We start from the raw sequence: 18,000 nt of genomic DNA, 5'->3' as shown, positions 1-18,000 counted from the left end.
TCATTTCTTGAGAATTCTCACAATTATTAATAGTGGGCCCTCATTTCACAACAAATCCTACCTGAGAGCTGTATATCCTAGGGGCTGAAAGCACAGGCTTTAAAGTAGCCATAAGAGTCCTAGTTCTGCTACTTACTATTTGTGTGACCTTGGGAAAATCCTCAATTCTCTTACTTGTAAGATGGCAATATTGGTAATTCCTTTAAATGGGTGACATGAGATTTTTTTTTTTTAATTAATTTATTTTTTAAATTGGTGCATTGTAGTCATATATCAATCACATTGGAGTACAAGACTTGAGAGGATATACAAGCACACATCATCCAATTAGCCCTCCTCCAGCCCCCGTCCCATTCCCTCCCCCTCCCTCCATCCCACACTTCTTTGGTGATTTACTTTGATACATTTGTTTATGTACCTCCTGCATTTTAAAGAGGCTCCGTCCTCCAGTATTACATACCCTCTGATTGATCACATTAGTTGCTTCACTATAGGGCCCTTTCTATAGCTCAACCTCTTCCTGTTGCCCTTTTCCTCCTAGTTATTGCTGATTAAGAGAAGCGTCTGATTTATGTTTTCTGCGATATTTCTCTGTGCATGCTGCGTTGCAAGTACCAATCCCACTCTTGATGGTCCCAGTAGTGGCCTGGCTACTCAGTGGACTGATCCAGACCTCGCTGGCTCACGCAGCGGCCTTGCCTCATGGGAGGACCCAGTTCTGGTCTCGCTGGCCCCTGAACCGGTCAAACCCCTAAGCTGGCTTTGGTCCCGACCTTGGAGGCCGCAGGAGTGAACTTGCCTCACGCCAGGCTCCGATGCTGGCCATTGGCCCCTGCACCGGTCTAACCCCTTGGCAGGATTCCAATCCCGGCCTCGGAGGCCCCAACACTGGTAATGCCTCACGGCAGGCTCCGATGCCGGCCTCACTGGCCCCAGCACCGGCCTAACCCCTTGACAGGCTCTTATCCTGGCCTCAGAGGGCCCAGTACCGGCCTTGCCTCACGGCAGGCTCCGATGCCGGCCTCGCTGGTCCCAGCACCGGCTTAACCCCTCGGCAGGCTCCGATTCCGGCCTCAGAGGCCCCAGTACCGGCCTTGCCTCAAGGCAGGCTCCGATGCCGGCCTCGCTGGCCCCAGCAGCGGCCTAACCCCTCGGCAGGCTCCGATTCCGGCCTCAGAGGCCCCAGTACCGGCCTTGCCTCAAGGCAGGCTCCGATGCCGGCCTCGCTGGCCCCAGCAGCGGCCTAACCCCTCGGCAGGCTCCAATCCTGGCCTCGGAGGCCCCAGCACTGGTCATGCCTCAAGGCAGGCTCCGATGCCGGCCTCGCTGGCCCCAGCACCGGCCTAGCCCCTTGGCAGGCTCTTGTCCTGGCCTCGGAGGCCCCAGTACCGGTCTTGCCTCACGGCAGGCTCCGATGCCGGCCTCGCTGGCCCCAGCACCGGCCTAACCCCTCGGCATGCTCCGATCCCAGCCTCGGAGGCCCCAGGACTGGTCATGCCTCACGGCAGGCTCCGCTGCCTGCCTCGTTGGCCCCAGCACCGGCCTAACCTCTCGGCAAGCTCTTATCCTGGCCTCGGAGGCCCCAGTACCGGCCTTGCCTCATGGCAGGCTCGGATGCCGGCCTCGCTGGCCCCAGCACCGGCCTAACCCCTCAGCAGGCTCTTATCCTGGCCTCGAGGCCCCAGTACCGGCCTTGCCTCAAGGCAGGCTCCGATGCCGGCCTCACTGGCCCCAGCAGCGGCCTAACCCCTCGGCAGGCTCCGATCCCGGCCTCAGAGGCCCCAGTACCGGCCTTGCCTCAAGGCAGGCTCCGATGCCGGCCTCGCTGGCCCCAGCAGCGGCCTAACCCCTCGGCAGGCTCCGATCCCGGCCTCGGAGGCCCCAGCACTGGTCATGCCTCACGGCAGGCTCCGCTGCCGGCCTCGTTGGCCCCAGCACCGGCCTAACCCCTCAGCAGGCTCTTATCCTGGCCTCGGAGGCCCCAGTACCGGCCTTGCCTCACGGCAGGCTCCGATGCCGGCCTCGCTGGCCCCAGCAGCGGCCTAACCCCTCGGCGGGCTCCGATCCCGGCCTCGGAGGCCCCAGCACTGGTCATGCCTCAAGGCAGGCTCTGATGCCGGCTTCGCTGGCCCCAGCACCGGCCTAGCCCCTTGGCAGGCTCTTATCCTGGCCTCGGAGGCCCCAGTACCGGCCTTGCCTCACGGCAGGCTCCGATGCTGGCCTCGCTGGCCCCAGCACCGGCCTAATCCCTCGGCATGCTCCGATCCCGGCCTCGGAGGCCCCAGCACTGGTCATGCCTCACGGCAGGCTCCGCTGCCGGCCTCGTTGGCCCCAGCACCGGCCTAACCCCTCGGCAAGCTCTTATCCTGGCCTCGGAGGCCCCAGTACCGGCCTTGCCTCACGGCAGGCTCCGATGCCGGCCTCGCTGGCCCCAGCACCGGCCTAACCCCTCGGCAGGCTCTTATCCTGGCCTCGAGGCCCCAGTACCGGCCTTGCCTCAAGGCAGGCTCCGATGCCGGCCTCGCTGGCCCCAGGACCGGCCTAACCCTCAGCAGGCTCTTATCCTGGCCTCGGAGGCCCCAGTACCGGCCTTGCCTCACGGCAGGCTCCGATGCCGGCCTCACTGGCCCCAGCAGCGGCCTAACCCCTCAGCAGGCTCCGATTCCGGCCTTAGAGGCCCCAGTACCGGCCTTGCCTCAAGGCAGGCTCCGATGCCGGCCTCGCTGGCCCCAGCAGCGGCCTAACCCCTCGGCAGGCTCCGATCCCGGCCTCGGAGGCCCCAGCACTGGTCATGCCTCAAGGCAGGCTCTGATGCCGGCCTCGCTGGCCCCAGCACCGGCCTAACCCCTCAGCAGGCTCTTATCCTGGCCTCGGAGGCCCCAGCACCGGCCTAACCCCTCGGCAGGCTCTTATCCTGGCCTCGGAGGCCCAAGTACCGGCCTTGCCTCATGGCAGGCTCTGATGCCAGCCTCGCTGGCCCCAGCACCGGCCTAACCCCTCGGCAGGCTCTTATCCTGGCCGCGGAGGCCCCAGTACCGGCCTTGCCTCACGGCAGGCTCCGATGCCGGCCTCGCTGGCCCCAGCACCGGCCTAACCCCTCGGCATGCTCCGGTCTCGGCCTCGGAGGCCCCAGCACTGGTCATGCTTCACGGCAGGCTCCGCTGCCGGCCTCGTTGGCCCCAGCACCGGCCCTAACCCCTCGGCAAGCTCTTATCCTAGCCTCGGAGGCCCCAGTACCGGCCTTGCCTCACGGCAGGCTCCGATGCCGGCCTCGCTGGCCCCAGCACCGGCCTAACCCCTCGGCAGGCTCTTATCCTGGCCTCGAGGCCCCAGTACCGGCCTTGCCTCAGGCAGGCTCCGATGCCGGCCTCGCTGGCCCCAGCACCGGCCTAACCCCTCCGCAGGCTCCGATCCCGGCCTCAGAGGCCCCAGTACCGGCCTTGCCTCAAGGCAGGCTCCGATGCCGGCCTCGCTGGCCCCAGCAGCGGCCTAACCCCTCGGCAGGCTCCGATCCCGGCCTCGGAGGCCCCAGCACTGGTCATGCCTCAAGGCAGGCTCCGATGCCGGCCTCGCTGGCCCCAGCACCGGCCTAACCCCTCGGCAGGCTCTTATCCTGGCCTCGAGGCCCCAGTACCGGCCTTGCCTCAAGGCAGGCTCCGATGCCGGCCTCGCTGGCCCCAGCACCGGCCTAACCCCTCAGCAGGCTCTTATCCTGGCCTCGGAGGCCCCAGTACCGGCCTTGCCTCACAGCAGGCTCCGATGCCGGCCTCACTGGCCCCAGCAGCGGCCTAACCCCTCGGCAGGCTCCGATCCCGGCCTCAGAGGCCCCAGTACCGGCCTTGCCTCAAGGCAGGCTCCGATGCCGGCCTCGCTGGCCCCAGCAGCGGCCTAACCCCTCAGCAGGCTCCGATCCCGGCCTCGGAGGCCCCAGCACTGGTCATGCCTCAAGGCAGGCTCCGATGCCAGCCTCGCTGGCCCCAGCACCGGCCTAACCCCTCGGCAGGCTTTTGTCCTGGCCTCGGAGGCCCCAGTACCGGCCTTGCCTCAAGGCAGGCTCCGATGCCGGCCTCGCTGGCCCCAGCACCGGCCTAACCCCTCAGCAGGCTCTTATCCTGGCCTCGGAGGCCCCAGCACCGGCCTAACCCCTCGGCAGGCTCTTATCCTGGCCTCGGAGGCCCAAGTACCGGCCTTGCCTCATGGCAGGCTCTGATGCCAGCCTCGCTGGCCCCAGCACCGGCCTAACCCCTCAGCAGGCTCCGGTCCCGTCCTCGGGGGCCCCAACACTGGCCTTGCCTCACAGCAGGCTCCGATGCCGGCCTCGCTGACCCCAGCACCGGCCTAACCCCTCAGCAAGTTCCGGACCCGACCTCGGAGGCCCTAGCACAAGCCTTGCATCATGGCAGGCTCCAATGCCGGCCTCGCTGGCCCCAGCATCGGTCTAACCCCTCTGCAGGTTCCAATCCCGGCCACGGAGGCCTCAGTAGTGGCCCTGCCTCACAGCAAGCTCCGATGTCGGCCACTGGCCCCGGCGCCCGCCTAACCCCTCAGCAGGTTCCGATCACTGTCTCTGTGGTTAGTATTTCAAAGGTTCCAGTTGTAATGTATCAGATCTCTGCCTCCCCCGAATATTGGCCACTGGCATTGCCACTGCCTCCACCGTTTCAAATCCTTCCCAGGCTCTTTTTCCACTCTGAATGTTGTCCAGTGTTCCTAAGCATGCATGATGGTAGCATTCGACATTTGGTGTAATTTCTCCAAAAAAATAAAGTTGGTAAGATCCGGTTTCTGCTTCTCCTGAATACAAGTCTCTACCACCATCGCGAAGAATTCTTTCAACACCGCATTTCTCCTTGGTCTCCGCTAAACTCTCTCCTTATATGTGATGTCTGAGATTCTTAACAATATAGAGAAATAGCAGTCCTCTTTCACGGCGAATTTTTCCATAAGTTCCAGTGCATTTAGATAAGTTTTGTCTGCATCTCCAGTGTCCTGGCATCCATAACGGCTTTCTTACCACCTCTCCGATATTTTTCTTTATCTTTTTCTGTTCTGGGCCCGGTTTCTCCAGGGGTCTGGCGTGCTACTCGCAGTTCGGCCGGGACCCAGAGTCCCGCGATCCGGGCCCCAGCTGGCGTGCCCTGTGCTCGACCCCCGCCCAGAACCCAGCGTCTTACTGGGCCTTGTTTCTCCAGGGGTCTGGCGTGCTACTCGCAGTTTGGCCTGGGGCCCAGAGTCCCGCGACCCGGGCCCCATCTGGCGTGCCCAGCCCGCGACCCCCGCCCAGAACCCAGCGTCTTACTGGGTCCGGTTTCTCCAGGGGTCTGGCGTGCTACTCGCAGTTCTGCCTGGGGCCCAGAGTCCCGCGACCCGGGCCCGGGCCCCATCTGGCGTGCCCAGCCCGCGACCCCCGCCCAGAACCCAGCGTCTTACTGGGTCCGGTTTCTCCAGGGGTCTGGCGTGCTACGCGCAGTTCGGCAGGGGCCCAGAGTCCCGCGACCCGGGCCCCATTAGGCGTGCCCCGCCCGCGACCCCCGCCCAGAACCCAGCGTCTTACTGGGCCTGGTTTCTCCAGGGATCTGGCGTGCTACTCGCAGTTCTGCCTGGGGCCCAGAGTCCCGCGACCCGGGCCCCATCTGGCGTGCCCAGCCCGCGACCCCAGCCCAGAACCCAGCGTCTTACTTGGCCTGGTTTCTCCAGGGGTCTGGCGTGCTACGCGCAGTTCGGCAGGGGCCCCGTGACATGAGATTTCAGAAGAAAAGAAGCAGAAATTATGCCAGTTATAGAATAAGTACTCAGTAAATGCTAACTCATCAAAATCTCATTATTTATAATTTCTATTTTTAGGGCCAGAAGTCTGGGCCAGGGAGGGGAAATTGTTACAAATTTATCATAGTGCTGCACAGTGGAAGAATTAGAGATATTTCTCTTTTATGTTCCCCATATTGTTTGTGTTAAAATTTGTCTCCCCGGTACTGTTTATATTAATACAATGCTTCTCCCACATTAGTTGAGTGCTTGTTTAAAAATAGAACTTTGAAGCCAGGTGTGGTGGGTCATGCCTATAATCCTCATACCTGGGAGGCTGAAACAGGAGGGTCACAGGTTCAAGGCTAGCTTCAGCAACTTAGTGAGACCCTCAGCAATAATATCAAAATAAAAAAATAAAATAGGGCTGAGGTCGTACCTCAGAGGTAGAATGTCCCTGGCTTCAATCTCCAGTACCACAATTAAAAAAAAAAAGATGGATCTTTACATGATAAGAAATAGTAATAAGTTTATTCTAGATTCTGGGTGGGGATTTATTTTATTCCTAATGAGATCCCAGCAGATTTTATTGTCACCTTCATTTACAGGTACAGAAACAGACTGAGATCCTGTGAGTTGTTTAAGGTAGTGCACAGTGAGGTACATCAGAGTAAGAATTTAAACCCATGTTTATTCTAATCAAAGCACCAACATACAGCCCTAGAAAGTAGTTTTGCAATTTGTTTTGAAATAATCCAAATATATTCTGTTTTTCTTATACTTTCTTTTCTTCTTTCTTTCTTTCTTTCTTTCTTTCTTTCTTTCTTTCTTTCTTTCTTTCTTTCTTTCTGTCCTAGGAATTAAACCGCGGGTCTCAGGCATGATAGGCAAGTGTTCTACTACTAAGTTAGAGCTTCGGCCCCTTTAAATTATCTCTTTATTTACTTATTTCTTTTTGGTGGTACTGGGGGTTGAATTCAGGGACCTGAAGCTACACCCCCAGGCATTTTAGTTTTGAGAATTTTTTTTAAACATGGTTTTGCTAAGTTGCTAAGGCTGGCCTCCAACTTGCTATCCTTCTGTCTCAGCCTCCCAAGTCCTGGGATTGTAGGTGTTTCCTACCATGCCAGGTCCCATATTTCATGCTTTAAAAAGGAATATAAAAGAATTATATGAGTTACACGTACATATTATAAAGTGTATATGAATTTAATCCAAGTGTGTTCTATACAGTCTATAATTTATGCACACGCACGCACACACACACACACACACACACACACTTCTTAATGGGATAAGATACAGAAACTTCACTTGGTAATTATCTTTTAAATCCTCACTGAATCTAGGTTTTGTCTTAGCCCATATCTAGGGCAAAGGTTAGCTGAAAACAGTCCGTGGTGATGATCAGGGTACTCTTTTCTGGGTGGATGCCATGAAAAGTAGAGATTCTATGGACTTGGGCTCCACACTATCATACTGTCCCAACATACATTTTTGACATGAAATGTGCTGGTTTTGTTTGTAGACAGATAATACAGACCTTCCAAATAACATGTACAAAGCAATATTCAAACTCTCTTCTTTCTTTCCTCCCTTCCTTCCTTCCTTCCTTCCTTCCTTCCTTCCTTCCAGGAAGAATTTGTTCCTTCAGATTTCGAAGGGATCATGTTTTACTTGCTGATGTGCTCTGAAGGCACAGAACTATCTCTTTACACTGTATACCAATTGGCACAGAATAAACCTTTATGTTCTTCAAACCAAGGACATAAGATAAATACTTAATTTTTTAAGTGTAGTTAACACTTAACTCAGGCATTACTTTCCCTGGAAGATTTTGCTGATTACTCTTTGCTAGGGAAGACCTTCCACCTCTATGCTCACATAGCATTACTCTTTCTGTTTAGTATTAAAATGATAGTTTTTAAATCCTGCCCTCTCTTCAAACTGTCTTTACAGACAGGAATCACATTGAAATAGGATGTGATACTCAGCCCTCGTGACCTCATGGAGTTATGGCGGGATTTGTTATGATAGGTTGGGTATTAAGACATATATTTGGTTGGTGTAGGTAAAGACCAGTCACTTAATTGTCTTAATACCACCTCTGGCTTCATTCCAATACTCAGAACTAATCACAATGTCTTGCATGTGGTAGGCACTCAGGAAGTGCATATTAACTTAATGATTAATTAACTAGTTAGATGAACAAGCATTAAGCTTTTCAAAATTGACAACTGGATATATCACTAAAGGCATGAGCTACAAGGCACCAAGAACTGTAGATCATTACAAATCCCAACAACAATAATGCTCTACAAGGTAATTGTAGCCCTTTCCTATAGATACCCCGAGAGAAACAGCTTTTGTGAAGTCTTCCTATGAACCATCAAGACTGCTACTGCTTGGTCTTGATCATGTCCCAGCACAAGCATGATAGTAACCAAAGCATAATGACCAAGTTCAACAGTCTCTGTGAAATCTGGGTAGGAGGAGTAGAGCCCTTACCTGTCTGTGCTGTTGGGGGACTTGATAGCCCAGTCCTGTGATGGACTGATTCTGCATTTTCTGAAGCAGCATCTTTTGCTGAAGTGGCAAAGGTGACCTGAGCAAAGGCTGATTTGATAAAGGTTGAGTGGGCTGGGGTGGCTGCTGCTGCTGCTGCTGCTGCTGTTGCTGAGCTGAAATAGAGTTTTGAGGCTGTTGCTGCTGAACTGAAATTGAGCTCTGCTGCTGTTGCTGTTGCTGCTGCTGCTGCTGTTGCTGCTGCTGTTGCTGTTGTTGTTGCTGCTGCTGCTGTTGTTGCTGCTGCTGCTGTTGTTGCTGCTGCTGCTGTTGCTGTTGCTGCTGTTGCTGCTGCTGCTGTTGCTGCTGGGTGTAGTGTAGAAGAGAAGGCTTATTCTGGGAAGGCAAAACCGAAGGCATCTGCTGGTTTGCTTGATCTGAGCTAAAATGCAGCAAAGACTTGGTGTTGCCATGACGGGGATCCAGGGCTGGGTGTGGGTTGTTGATAAAACTTCGACTGAGATCCTGAGGCTTTTGTGGCATGAGCACTTCCAGGTGCCCACCTTGGGCCGAGGGGCTGGCCTTGTAAATGTAGTTAGCCATTACTTTTGACTGGTTGCTGCTGCTAGCTACCCCAGGCATGGAGGAGCCCTGTGGGCTGAATGGCTGCTGGCCAAAAGAAGGGCTGGGGATTTTCTCCTGCCCAAATGGACCGGGGGATGGTCCAGCAGAGGAGGGCAAGGCTGACCAGTTGGTAGGCTGAGGCTGCTGCTGTTGCTGCTGCTGCTGCTGCTGCTGCTGTATCCGGGCATGTTGCTGACGATTGGCAGCTATCTGTTTGAGCTGCTGGGCATGGGATATTTCCTGCCAGCTTGGCAGGGCCCGGTTTGCTCCTGATACAGTCTGAGGCTGAGCCTGGCTTTGAGGGACTGTAGGGACTGGGGACGAAGTGGAGAGGGCAGAGGTGGCCATGGAGAAGGCAGGACCAGCTGATGGGGGCCTCAACTGAGGAGAGCCTGCGGGGCCCTGCGTCAGGACAGGTGAGTACTCGCTTTTGATCACCATCTTCTCCATGGGCAAGGAGGGCCTGGGAGTGCTCCTCTGGCTTTGCTGACCCAGATCGATGTGAAATGGGTCATCCTGCTTTATGGTGGCATTGATTATGTTCTCCAGCTCGAGGTCACTCATGGGAGGCACAGATATGTTGGTCAGTTCATTGAACAGTTCCTGCAGCTCAGGATCCATCAGCTGCTCTCCCTGGTCATCTCCATACCTATTAGTAAAAATATTCTCCTGGGTCATTTGGCCATCCATGTGCTTGCTGCACGACAGGGCCTCTCCTGGCTCTTTTTTCACCTCCTTTAAGCCCATGTTAAATATGCCATTGCCAGGAGCATGAGCATGGGGTGGCAGAGTGCTGGTCTTTCTCAGGGGTGCCTGGTTCATAGGCAAGGCCCCTGCCATCATCTGATTTTGTCCATTATTTACTTGGAGGCCACCCTGTCCTGTAGAGAGGTTCTCCCCAACACAGATTCTTTTGATATCAAGAAATGAGTTGTCAATAAATCCATTGGGCCTCTTGCTATTGGCAGGAGACAGGTTAACAACCTGTTTTCTTTTCAAGGAACCCTGGAGCTGAAAGACAGAAATGGAATAAAAACAATGTAAAAACACAGTTTGTTTGTTTGTTTGTTTATGCAGTACTGGGGATTGAACCCAGGGGCATTCTACATCTGAGCTACAACTCTAGCTCCATTTTTCATTCTTTTTTTTTTTTTTTTGAAACAGGGTCTCACTAAATTGCAGAGGGCCTAAGTAGCTGAGGCTGACCATGAACCTGCGATCTTTCTGTCTCAGCCTTCCAAGTACTGGAATTACAAACATGAGCCACCACGCCTGGCTTCCAATTCTACTTTTTTTTTTTTTTTTTTTTTGCGGTACTGGGGATGGAACCCAGGGGCATCCAACCTCCAAGCTACATCCTAAACCCTATTTTTTAATCTTTTTTATTTTTTGAAACAGGGTCTCACTGAGTTGTAAAGGGCCTCGCTAGGTAGCCTTAGCTGCCTGCGAACCACTTTTCTCTGGTCTCAGTCTCCTGAATGCTGGGATTACAAACATGTGCCATCACACCCGGCCAGTTCTACTTTTAATCAAGGGCAATGGGATATATAAATGTTTCTTCTTCTGGGTATAATGACACATGCCTGTAATCCAAGTACTTGGGAGGTTGACATAGGAGGATTGCAGGTTTGAGGCCAGCTTCAGCAACTTAAAACATTCTCAGCAACCTAGTGAGACCCTGTTTCAAAACAAAAAAAATTAAAGAAGTCTGGAGGTGTAGCTCAGGAATAGAATGCCCCGGGTTCAATCCCAAACACTGCAAATAAAAATAAAAATATTTCTTCTCCTTTCATGCAAGATGTAGTCAAAGAAAAACACATATTAAGCACTGTCTAGAATATAATAAAACCCACAGTAGCACAAGCAAGACAAAATAAGGTGTTTTTGGATTAACAGATCAATTTGATTAGAGATAGCAGTGCTCCCCAAAGTTGGTACACCTGTAAACGGATGAGGAATCCTTCAAATGCATATGGAGTTGTTCACAGTACCTTAAGATTAGTCACTAAATCATAGTTTTGCTGGATTAGGCCAAATATTCCACACGCATACACACACCACCCTGTGTAACTACAGATGATCAGAATACACATCATTTTGACCAAGTTTGGAAAAACTGACAAGTCAAAAGCTAGGACAAAATTTCTAGTTTCTTTTTTCCTGTATTCAACCCTGTCATCACTAGTATCCTTTGTGTAAGTAACTGAATATTTCTCAGGTTCATGAGGATATTCTGTCTGCCATGCATCTATTTTTCTTCCTATAATCGCACTGTTTTGCATTCAGGCCTCTGGTGCATTAGATGACAAGATACATACTGTCTACATGTAGCCCTGTGTGACATCTGGCCCCTCCCAGACTCCTCATCATTTCAACTGAGGTTTAGGATGTCTCTGTGCTCACTTCCCCAGCCCCTTCATTCTAGATGGGACAATAATGCAAGGACATATAGAAACCATTAAATTATCATCTATTAAATGAGATTCTCTAAGCACAGATTTTCCTGGGGAAGCCTTTCTTCTGTAGCTATCTTTATTTTTTTTTAATTTGTTTTTGGTGCATTGTAGTCATACATTTTAATGGAGTACAAGATGTTGGAGGCACACATGCACACATCACCTTACCCAATTTCCACCCCATTCCATCCTTCTCCCTTTGTAGCCATCTTTAAATTTTGTAATGAAAATCTGGGTGTTTAGAGGTAGCACCACACAGGTGTTCAGAGCTCAGGCACTGGGAGCAGAGTAAGGCAACCAACCTCACGTTCCAATTTCTTCACTAAGTGCTATGTGATCATGGCACCTTATTATTATTATTTTTGGTGGTACTGGGGTTCCTGGAAACCCTTCTACCTCCAGGCTACACTCCCAGACCTATATTTATATTTTTATTTAGAAACAGGGTCTCTTAAACCAGCGAGGCTGGCTTCGAACCTGCACAATCCTTCTGTCTCCGTCTCCCAAGCGCGGGGATTACAAGCGTGCGCCACCATGCCCAGCTCATGGCACCTTATTTATCTATGTCTTGATTTCCTAATCTGGAAGATGGGAACAACAGCACTTGATTTATAGAAAGAAATGAGATAATGCATATAAAAATTTAGTACAGGGATTGCTGTAGCATCATCTCAATAAACTAGAGTTTATAGAAAAAGCATGGCTTGCTCTATTCTGAAAGGGGAACACCGCTCCAAACCAGAAACTTGTTTATGACATTAAACTTTTTCATTGCCTAGCTCAGTGATCAGATTGTACTTTATGAAACTAAAGTTATTAAGAATAATTACAGGCCACCACTAAAAGTATATTTTAAAGAGTTAATGAGAAAGGTTCAAGAACTGTATACTCACATCGATAAATTTAGAAAAGATAAAACATTTTAATGCAATCCTACATACTGATCCACCTTCCAGTATCTACCCAAAAGAATGGAAACCAAACTTCCAAACTAGTGCATGAATATCTATGTTCATTGTTGTATAATTCACAATTGACAAACTATATAATCAGCCAAGATCATGGACACCAACAAACAGATCAGTGGATTACAAAACTATGGGATATGTACATAATGGAATTTTATTCAGCCATGAAGAAGAACAAAACTTTGTCATTTACAGGGAAACGGATGGAACTGGAGAATATTATATTAAGTAAGATTATTCAGTCACAAAAAGTAAGGAATCAAATGCTCTCCCTAATATGTGGAAGCTAGGGAGAAGATGGGTCATAGGAAGAACTCTAGATGAAGAAGGAGGAACTACAGATGAGCAAATAAGGTGACCTAATTGAGGGGGATAGAGAGGGGAAAGGCAAATTCCCTAATGTCCATAATGTACATTCACAAACATATTAAAGCCAATCACTAAGCCAAACATGAGAAGGAAGGAGGTTGGAAGGAAATGGGGTGGAAACTGGGAAAGGGCTAATTGGGCGATAAGTGCATGTATGTCTCTACCATCTTGTATTCCATTAAGATGAATGACTCCAATGCACCAATAAAAAAATTTTTAAAAAGAAAGAATAAATTATTCCTTGATGTTCTTCTGATCTTTGTTGCTCTGTCTCTAAAGCCAGAGACTATAACTACACAAGGGTGTCTTTCTCAGCACTGTCGATCCACTCAAAGTTAATATTTGCTCAAACTAAACTAGAACACTGAAGGCAGAAGTACTTCCCAGATGGAAGATTCTACCATTTCTCTTTCTTACTTTCTCACTTGTAGCCATTTCTCTTCCTTCTGGAAGATTTCTAGGTAGCCTAATTAAGAAAAAGAAATTAACATAACTGAGTTATATATTATATACCAAGTATCCTAAATGTGGTTACTTTATTTCCCTTAATCTGCATAGCAAGTCCATTAGATAGATAATCTTATAAGATCTTATTTTATAGCTAAAAAAACCAAGTCTCAGAGAAGAGAAATAACTTACTCTGAATCACATAACTAGTCAGTAGCAGACGTGGGCTTTCATTTAAGGTCTGTGTGGTTCTAAAGCTTGTGTCATTTCCACTTAATTATAGTGGAATTAGCTTGTCTAGACCCAGGGTTCATCCTTTGTGAGGAGGCCCAGGGCAGTGAGCACAGAGACATCCTAGATTGCTGGTGAAATGATGGGAGAATTGAGAACAGCCAGGATACAGCGCAGCATATGTGAACATTGTATTCGCATGTTCTCATCACCTCCCTCGTCAATACCTGTTTCAATTGTTTCTTGTCCCTTACCAGCTTTGCCCATTCCCAGGAGGTAGATAGTTGTGCTTGGTGTGCAATGTTGGTATAACAGATTTGAACCTTTGCCTGATTAGTAACAAGAAAAGGGAACCTGACCAAGCTGGCCCAATCAATCCTTTTCATGGGAATTCTAGACCTGGAGAAAGTAAGACTAGACTCTCTTTAGAGAGATATGGCAGTTAAAAAAAAAAAAACCCACGAATGAGCTATTGTTCCATTATGTCTGCCAAACCCATAGAGGAAATACATCTGTAGACAGAGAGAAAAATGGAGCCAGGTGAATGGAGTCTAGAAGAATGGAACCTGTAACCCCAGTACTTGGGAAGCTGAGAGACAGGAGGATCACACGTTTAAGGCTGACCTCAGCAACTTAGAAAGGCTCTCCACAACTTACTGTAATCCTGTTTCAAATTTTAAAAAAATTAGTATAGGGCTGGGGGTGTAGCTCAGAGGTAGAAAACCCCTGTGTTCAATCCCTAGTTCCACACGCAGAAAAAGAAAGAGAGGAAGGAAGAAAGGAAGGCGAGAATAATGGAGAGGAGAGGAAAGGAGACACACCGTGGACGGCCAGATTATTCCAATTCTAGGCTAGCAGTGCATTTCTCTTTGTTTTCTTTGATATACTATGGATTCTTTATAATGAATTCCCCTGTATGCTTGAACTAATATGGCTTTGCCTTCTGTTAATTTCAACCACAAGTTCTAGCCAAGTCCCCTGAGACTTTATACTCCCTGATGGGCATCTTGCAGCAAGGAGCAAGGGCACACCTTGTACCTGTGTATGAAGCTTCCTGCCGTTCCCATCTCTGCTCTATGATTTGCTGACTTCTGGTCCTGTCTACTCAGTGGTGTAGGCAGCATCACCATAAAACCATGCCAGCCATCACCACATACAGCAGAAACCCAGACTTGCCCCTGTCTGTCCTCCTGGGGTCAGGAAGAGCACACACCCTAGAGATTTGGTCATTCTACTGATTTACTTCAGCATCAGTTGCATATGAAGGTTCTTTTGCAACTATTAAAGAACAAACAAAGGAACACATTCTTTTTCCAGGTTTGGGATGTCGCCTTTGATTTTATTTCCACCTCTTTGAGAAAACCTGTTCTGCCAGATTCTTGCAGGGCTCCAGCTGCTCCCTGCGAGTTCAGCGTACACTGGGGAGTGGCACAAGGTCTCTCTTGAGGCTACAGGACTGCAGAGGAAGTAACAGAACTACAATCACTACAGAAATATTGATAATAGTAATAACAAAGTTTTTTTTCTGTGTGGGGGGTAGACTGGGTATTGAACCCAGGGGCATTCTACCTCTTGGAGTTACCTCTGTATCCCTTTTTATTTTTTGTTTTGAAACAAGGTCTCACTAGGTTTCTGAGTCTCAGTACTTGCTGAGGCTGTCCTTGAACCTGCAATACTACTGTCTCAGGAGTAATCCCAAGTACTGGGATTACAGGTGTGCACCACCATGCCTCATTTTGGAGGGCTTGTGCACTAGGTATGAGGCTATAGCTCTTTGTATGAATAATCTCATTTAATTCTCAAAAACGGATCTATGATTCTTCACCAATACTCTAAAGGTCAATACTACTTCAATCCTACTACCCCCATTTCATAGATTAAAGAAACCGGAGGTTTAAAGATAAGTAACTTTTCCAGGTGACATGCAGCCAGCAACGAAACCAGGAATCAAACCACACGTTCCTACTGAAGAGTGTGTGCTCTGTAGTAACTGGCACCCTAGGGCCTGAATGAGGCCTCCACCCACATCCATGTGCACAGGAAGCCTGGGGTCTCATCCTAATGCTGCTGTTAACTTGCTTTGCTACTGCAGGCCGGATATTTCACTTCTCTGGGTCATAGTTCTCTCTCTCATACATAACATCTCTGATGGCTTTCCTTCCCTAACCCAGAAAATGACAAGCACTGTGGTAGTAAAGTTCATTCTCTATGCATGTCAGTGTAAACTTATCACAAGCATAGCTGGAAGAATGACTTCAGAAAAACTACTGCTGAGAGTGGTGGTGCATGCCTATAATCTCACTACTTGGGGGGCTGAGACAAGAAGAACATAGATTTGAAGCCAGCCTCAGTAACTTAGCAAGACTCTGTTTCAGAATAAAAAGGATTGAGGTGTAGCTTGGAGGTAGAATGTACCTGGGTTTAATCCCCAGTACCAAAGACAAACAAGCAAAAACAGGATTTTTAAGGAAGAAGGGTTTCTCAAGTGCTAGAAAGTCAAAGGCCCACTGACAGTCTCACCTAGTATCTACTATGTATTGAATGCATATCACAGACAGGCAGTTTGCTGACAAAGCTGCCTCCCTTAATCTTCTCACAGCTCTCTGTTCTTATCTCTACTTTATAAGTGAAGAAATTGAGGCTCCTGCCATTAAGATAACACAGTAATGACATGGAGGAGGATGTTTGTCTGGTCCCCATGCCTGATTCTTAGATGCTAAGCACACCGCTTGCTTGACTTTCAGCTTTCACTCACCACATGCCAGCACGGTTCTAGACACGGTGGACACAGGTGGTCAAGACTAAAGGACAACAGGATGAAGTCTCACTGCCTGTATGGGGCAAGGGTAAGGGAATTTGGGACTCCTGGGGATGGATGGCAGAAGACAGTGGTGACATCACTGGTTGGAGGTTGATAGTGACAGTACAGTATGTCACCCCTGAGGCTCAAGCATAAGAAAGGGAAGAGACAAAGGGCCACTCGGTCAGTCGAAAAGATTTACTAAGCACCAGACAGAGTTCTGAACCATATGCTCTCAAATCATCTCTGACATAAAGGAAATTTTGCAGATGATTAAGCTCGTGCCAAGATGTAAGTTCTTCAAATCAGCACCACCTCGGAATATTTACACTTTTTCTATTGCCTAGATGAATTAAGAAGTCTCCTCCTCTTCTTCTTTTTTCTCCTCCTCCTCTCCTATCTCTTCTCCCTCCTTTTCTCCTCCTCCTCTTCCTCCTCCTTTTCCCTCATTCCCTCTCCTCCTCTTCCTTCTCCTTCTTCCCTCCTTCCCTCTCCCTCCTCCTCCCTGTTCTTCTTCAGTGGGATTGCAACCAGGGGCCTACTACCTCTGAGCTACACATCCTGAGCTTTTAATTTTAAAGTAGGGTCTTGCTAAGTTACTGCACATGAGTCGTAAACCTGCGATCTTTTTGCCCCTGCCTCCCAAGTACTGGGATTACAGGTGTGCAGTACTGCACTCAGGTCTGAGTGTTTTTATTTTGCATAATAAATCTGCACAATCGGTATGGTTCATTTGTGATATTGTGTATTTAATATCACCCTTTCACTTGCCAGCTGGAGAAGGAGCTTTGGGGAATGATTCTCAACACAGCAAGTCTAGTCTGGTTTGTACACAATACAGGGATCACTGCTTTCTTTTTCTGAGATTCAGCAAGCTAGCCCTTCCCTCCCATCCTGGTTCTTATTCATCTACTTGCACACCTTGGAAGGGTCCAGAAAACAGGGCTTGCCTGGCCCACGGGCTGGGGACGAGTACAGCAAATACCCAAGGACAAGGGGAATTCAGCACACAGCAGAGTCAGGGCTGGGGTCACTCAGTAAAAATCTCATTTTTAAAGAGCTATGCTTCACTTTTGCAAAGGGCTCGAAACATAAACTTCCTGGAGGGATTTGAAAACGCCATTATTGCACAATCCTCTGGTTTCTGTTTCTTCCCCTGCCCCCTATCCCTTTCCACAAAATAAATGCATTCTTTGTCTCTTGCACTGCCCTAGAAACAGGGAATGTGCCACACAAAGGTAACAATTCAGTCCATAGGTCACATTTTCCCCCCCAAGTAGATTTCTGTCTCTCTCAAGCAGGCATAAACACAAGAACCAAGTCTGCCACTGCCTAGATATTCAGGGGATTATCTTGGTCCTAACATCTGCGAATTTTCCCCGGGCCATTTTACTCATGGCTGATTTAGAGATAGGGATGGTGAGAGATAACATTAGAAAGAGACCAATTGGCAAAATAATATGTTCCTCTTGGTTTTATTCTAAATGTTTGGGATCTTGAAAGAGATCTAGCTCATCAGAGTACTCGAGGTGAGAGTAATTCCTTCTGAATCTCCAGCCCAAAAATAAACGACATGGGGTTTTAGGCTTTTGCTGGAGACATTCAAAAGCCCTCACTGCTTATTTGTTTCTGTAGAGTTCTGAGCTTCCCTGTATTGTTAAATATTGCTTTATCTTCCAAGAGTAACCAGGTATGCCCCACAGAATGTAAGCTCCTTAAGGTAAGGTACTGGATCTTATACTTCTCTAGGTCCCTCTCAGTGCTGGCATAACACATGCATTCAAATGAGAGTTTGTTGATCTGAGTGAAGCTGGATCCTTCTAGCCATTGAGCAGTGCAACAATGATAAGAAGAA

At 49.4% G+C, this 18,000-nt stretch overlaps 1 protein-coding gene across 4 annotated transcripts in view; it reads right to left on the bottom strand.

The window, feature by feature from the left end:
• The window catches only part of MAML2 (mastermind like transcriptional coactivator 2), a gene marked incomplete at both ends in the record, with an annotated part of 371,839 nt that overhangs the window by 111,394 nt on the left and 242,445 nt on the right, over positions 1–18,000 (bottom strand). For 2 of the 4 annotated variants that reach the window (XM_080695108.1, XM_080695111.1), the window contains one exon: positions 8,254–9,885. In XM_080695108.1, coding sequence (XP_080551234.1) covers positions 8,254–9,885 — 1,632 coding nt within the window. The remainder of the gene's footprint in view (positions 1–8,253; positions 9,886–18,000) is intronic. The other 2 variants (XM_080695110.1, XM_080695109.1) reach the window with 2 other exon arrangements.

Source organism: Muscardinus avellanarius (genome assembly GCF_963383645.1).
Source record: "Muscardinus avellanarius genome assembly, chromosome: 1".
Lineage (NCBI taxonomy): Eukaryota > Metazoa > Chordata > Mammalia > Rodentia > Gliridae > Muscardinus > Muscardinus avellanarius.
Note: the sequence above shows the minus strand (reverse complement) of the source record. Positions and strands in the feature narration are given on the sequence as shown.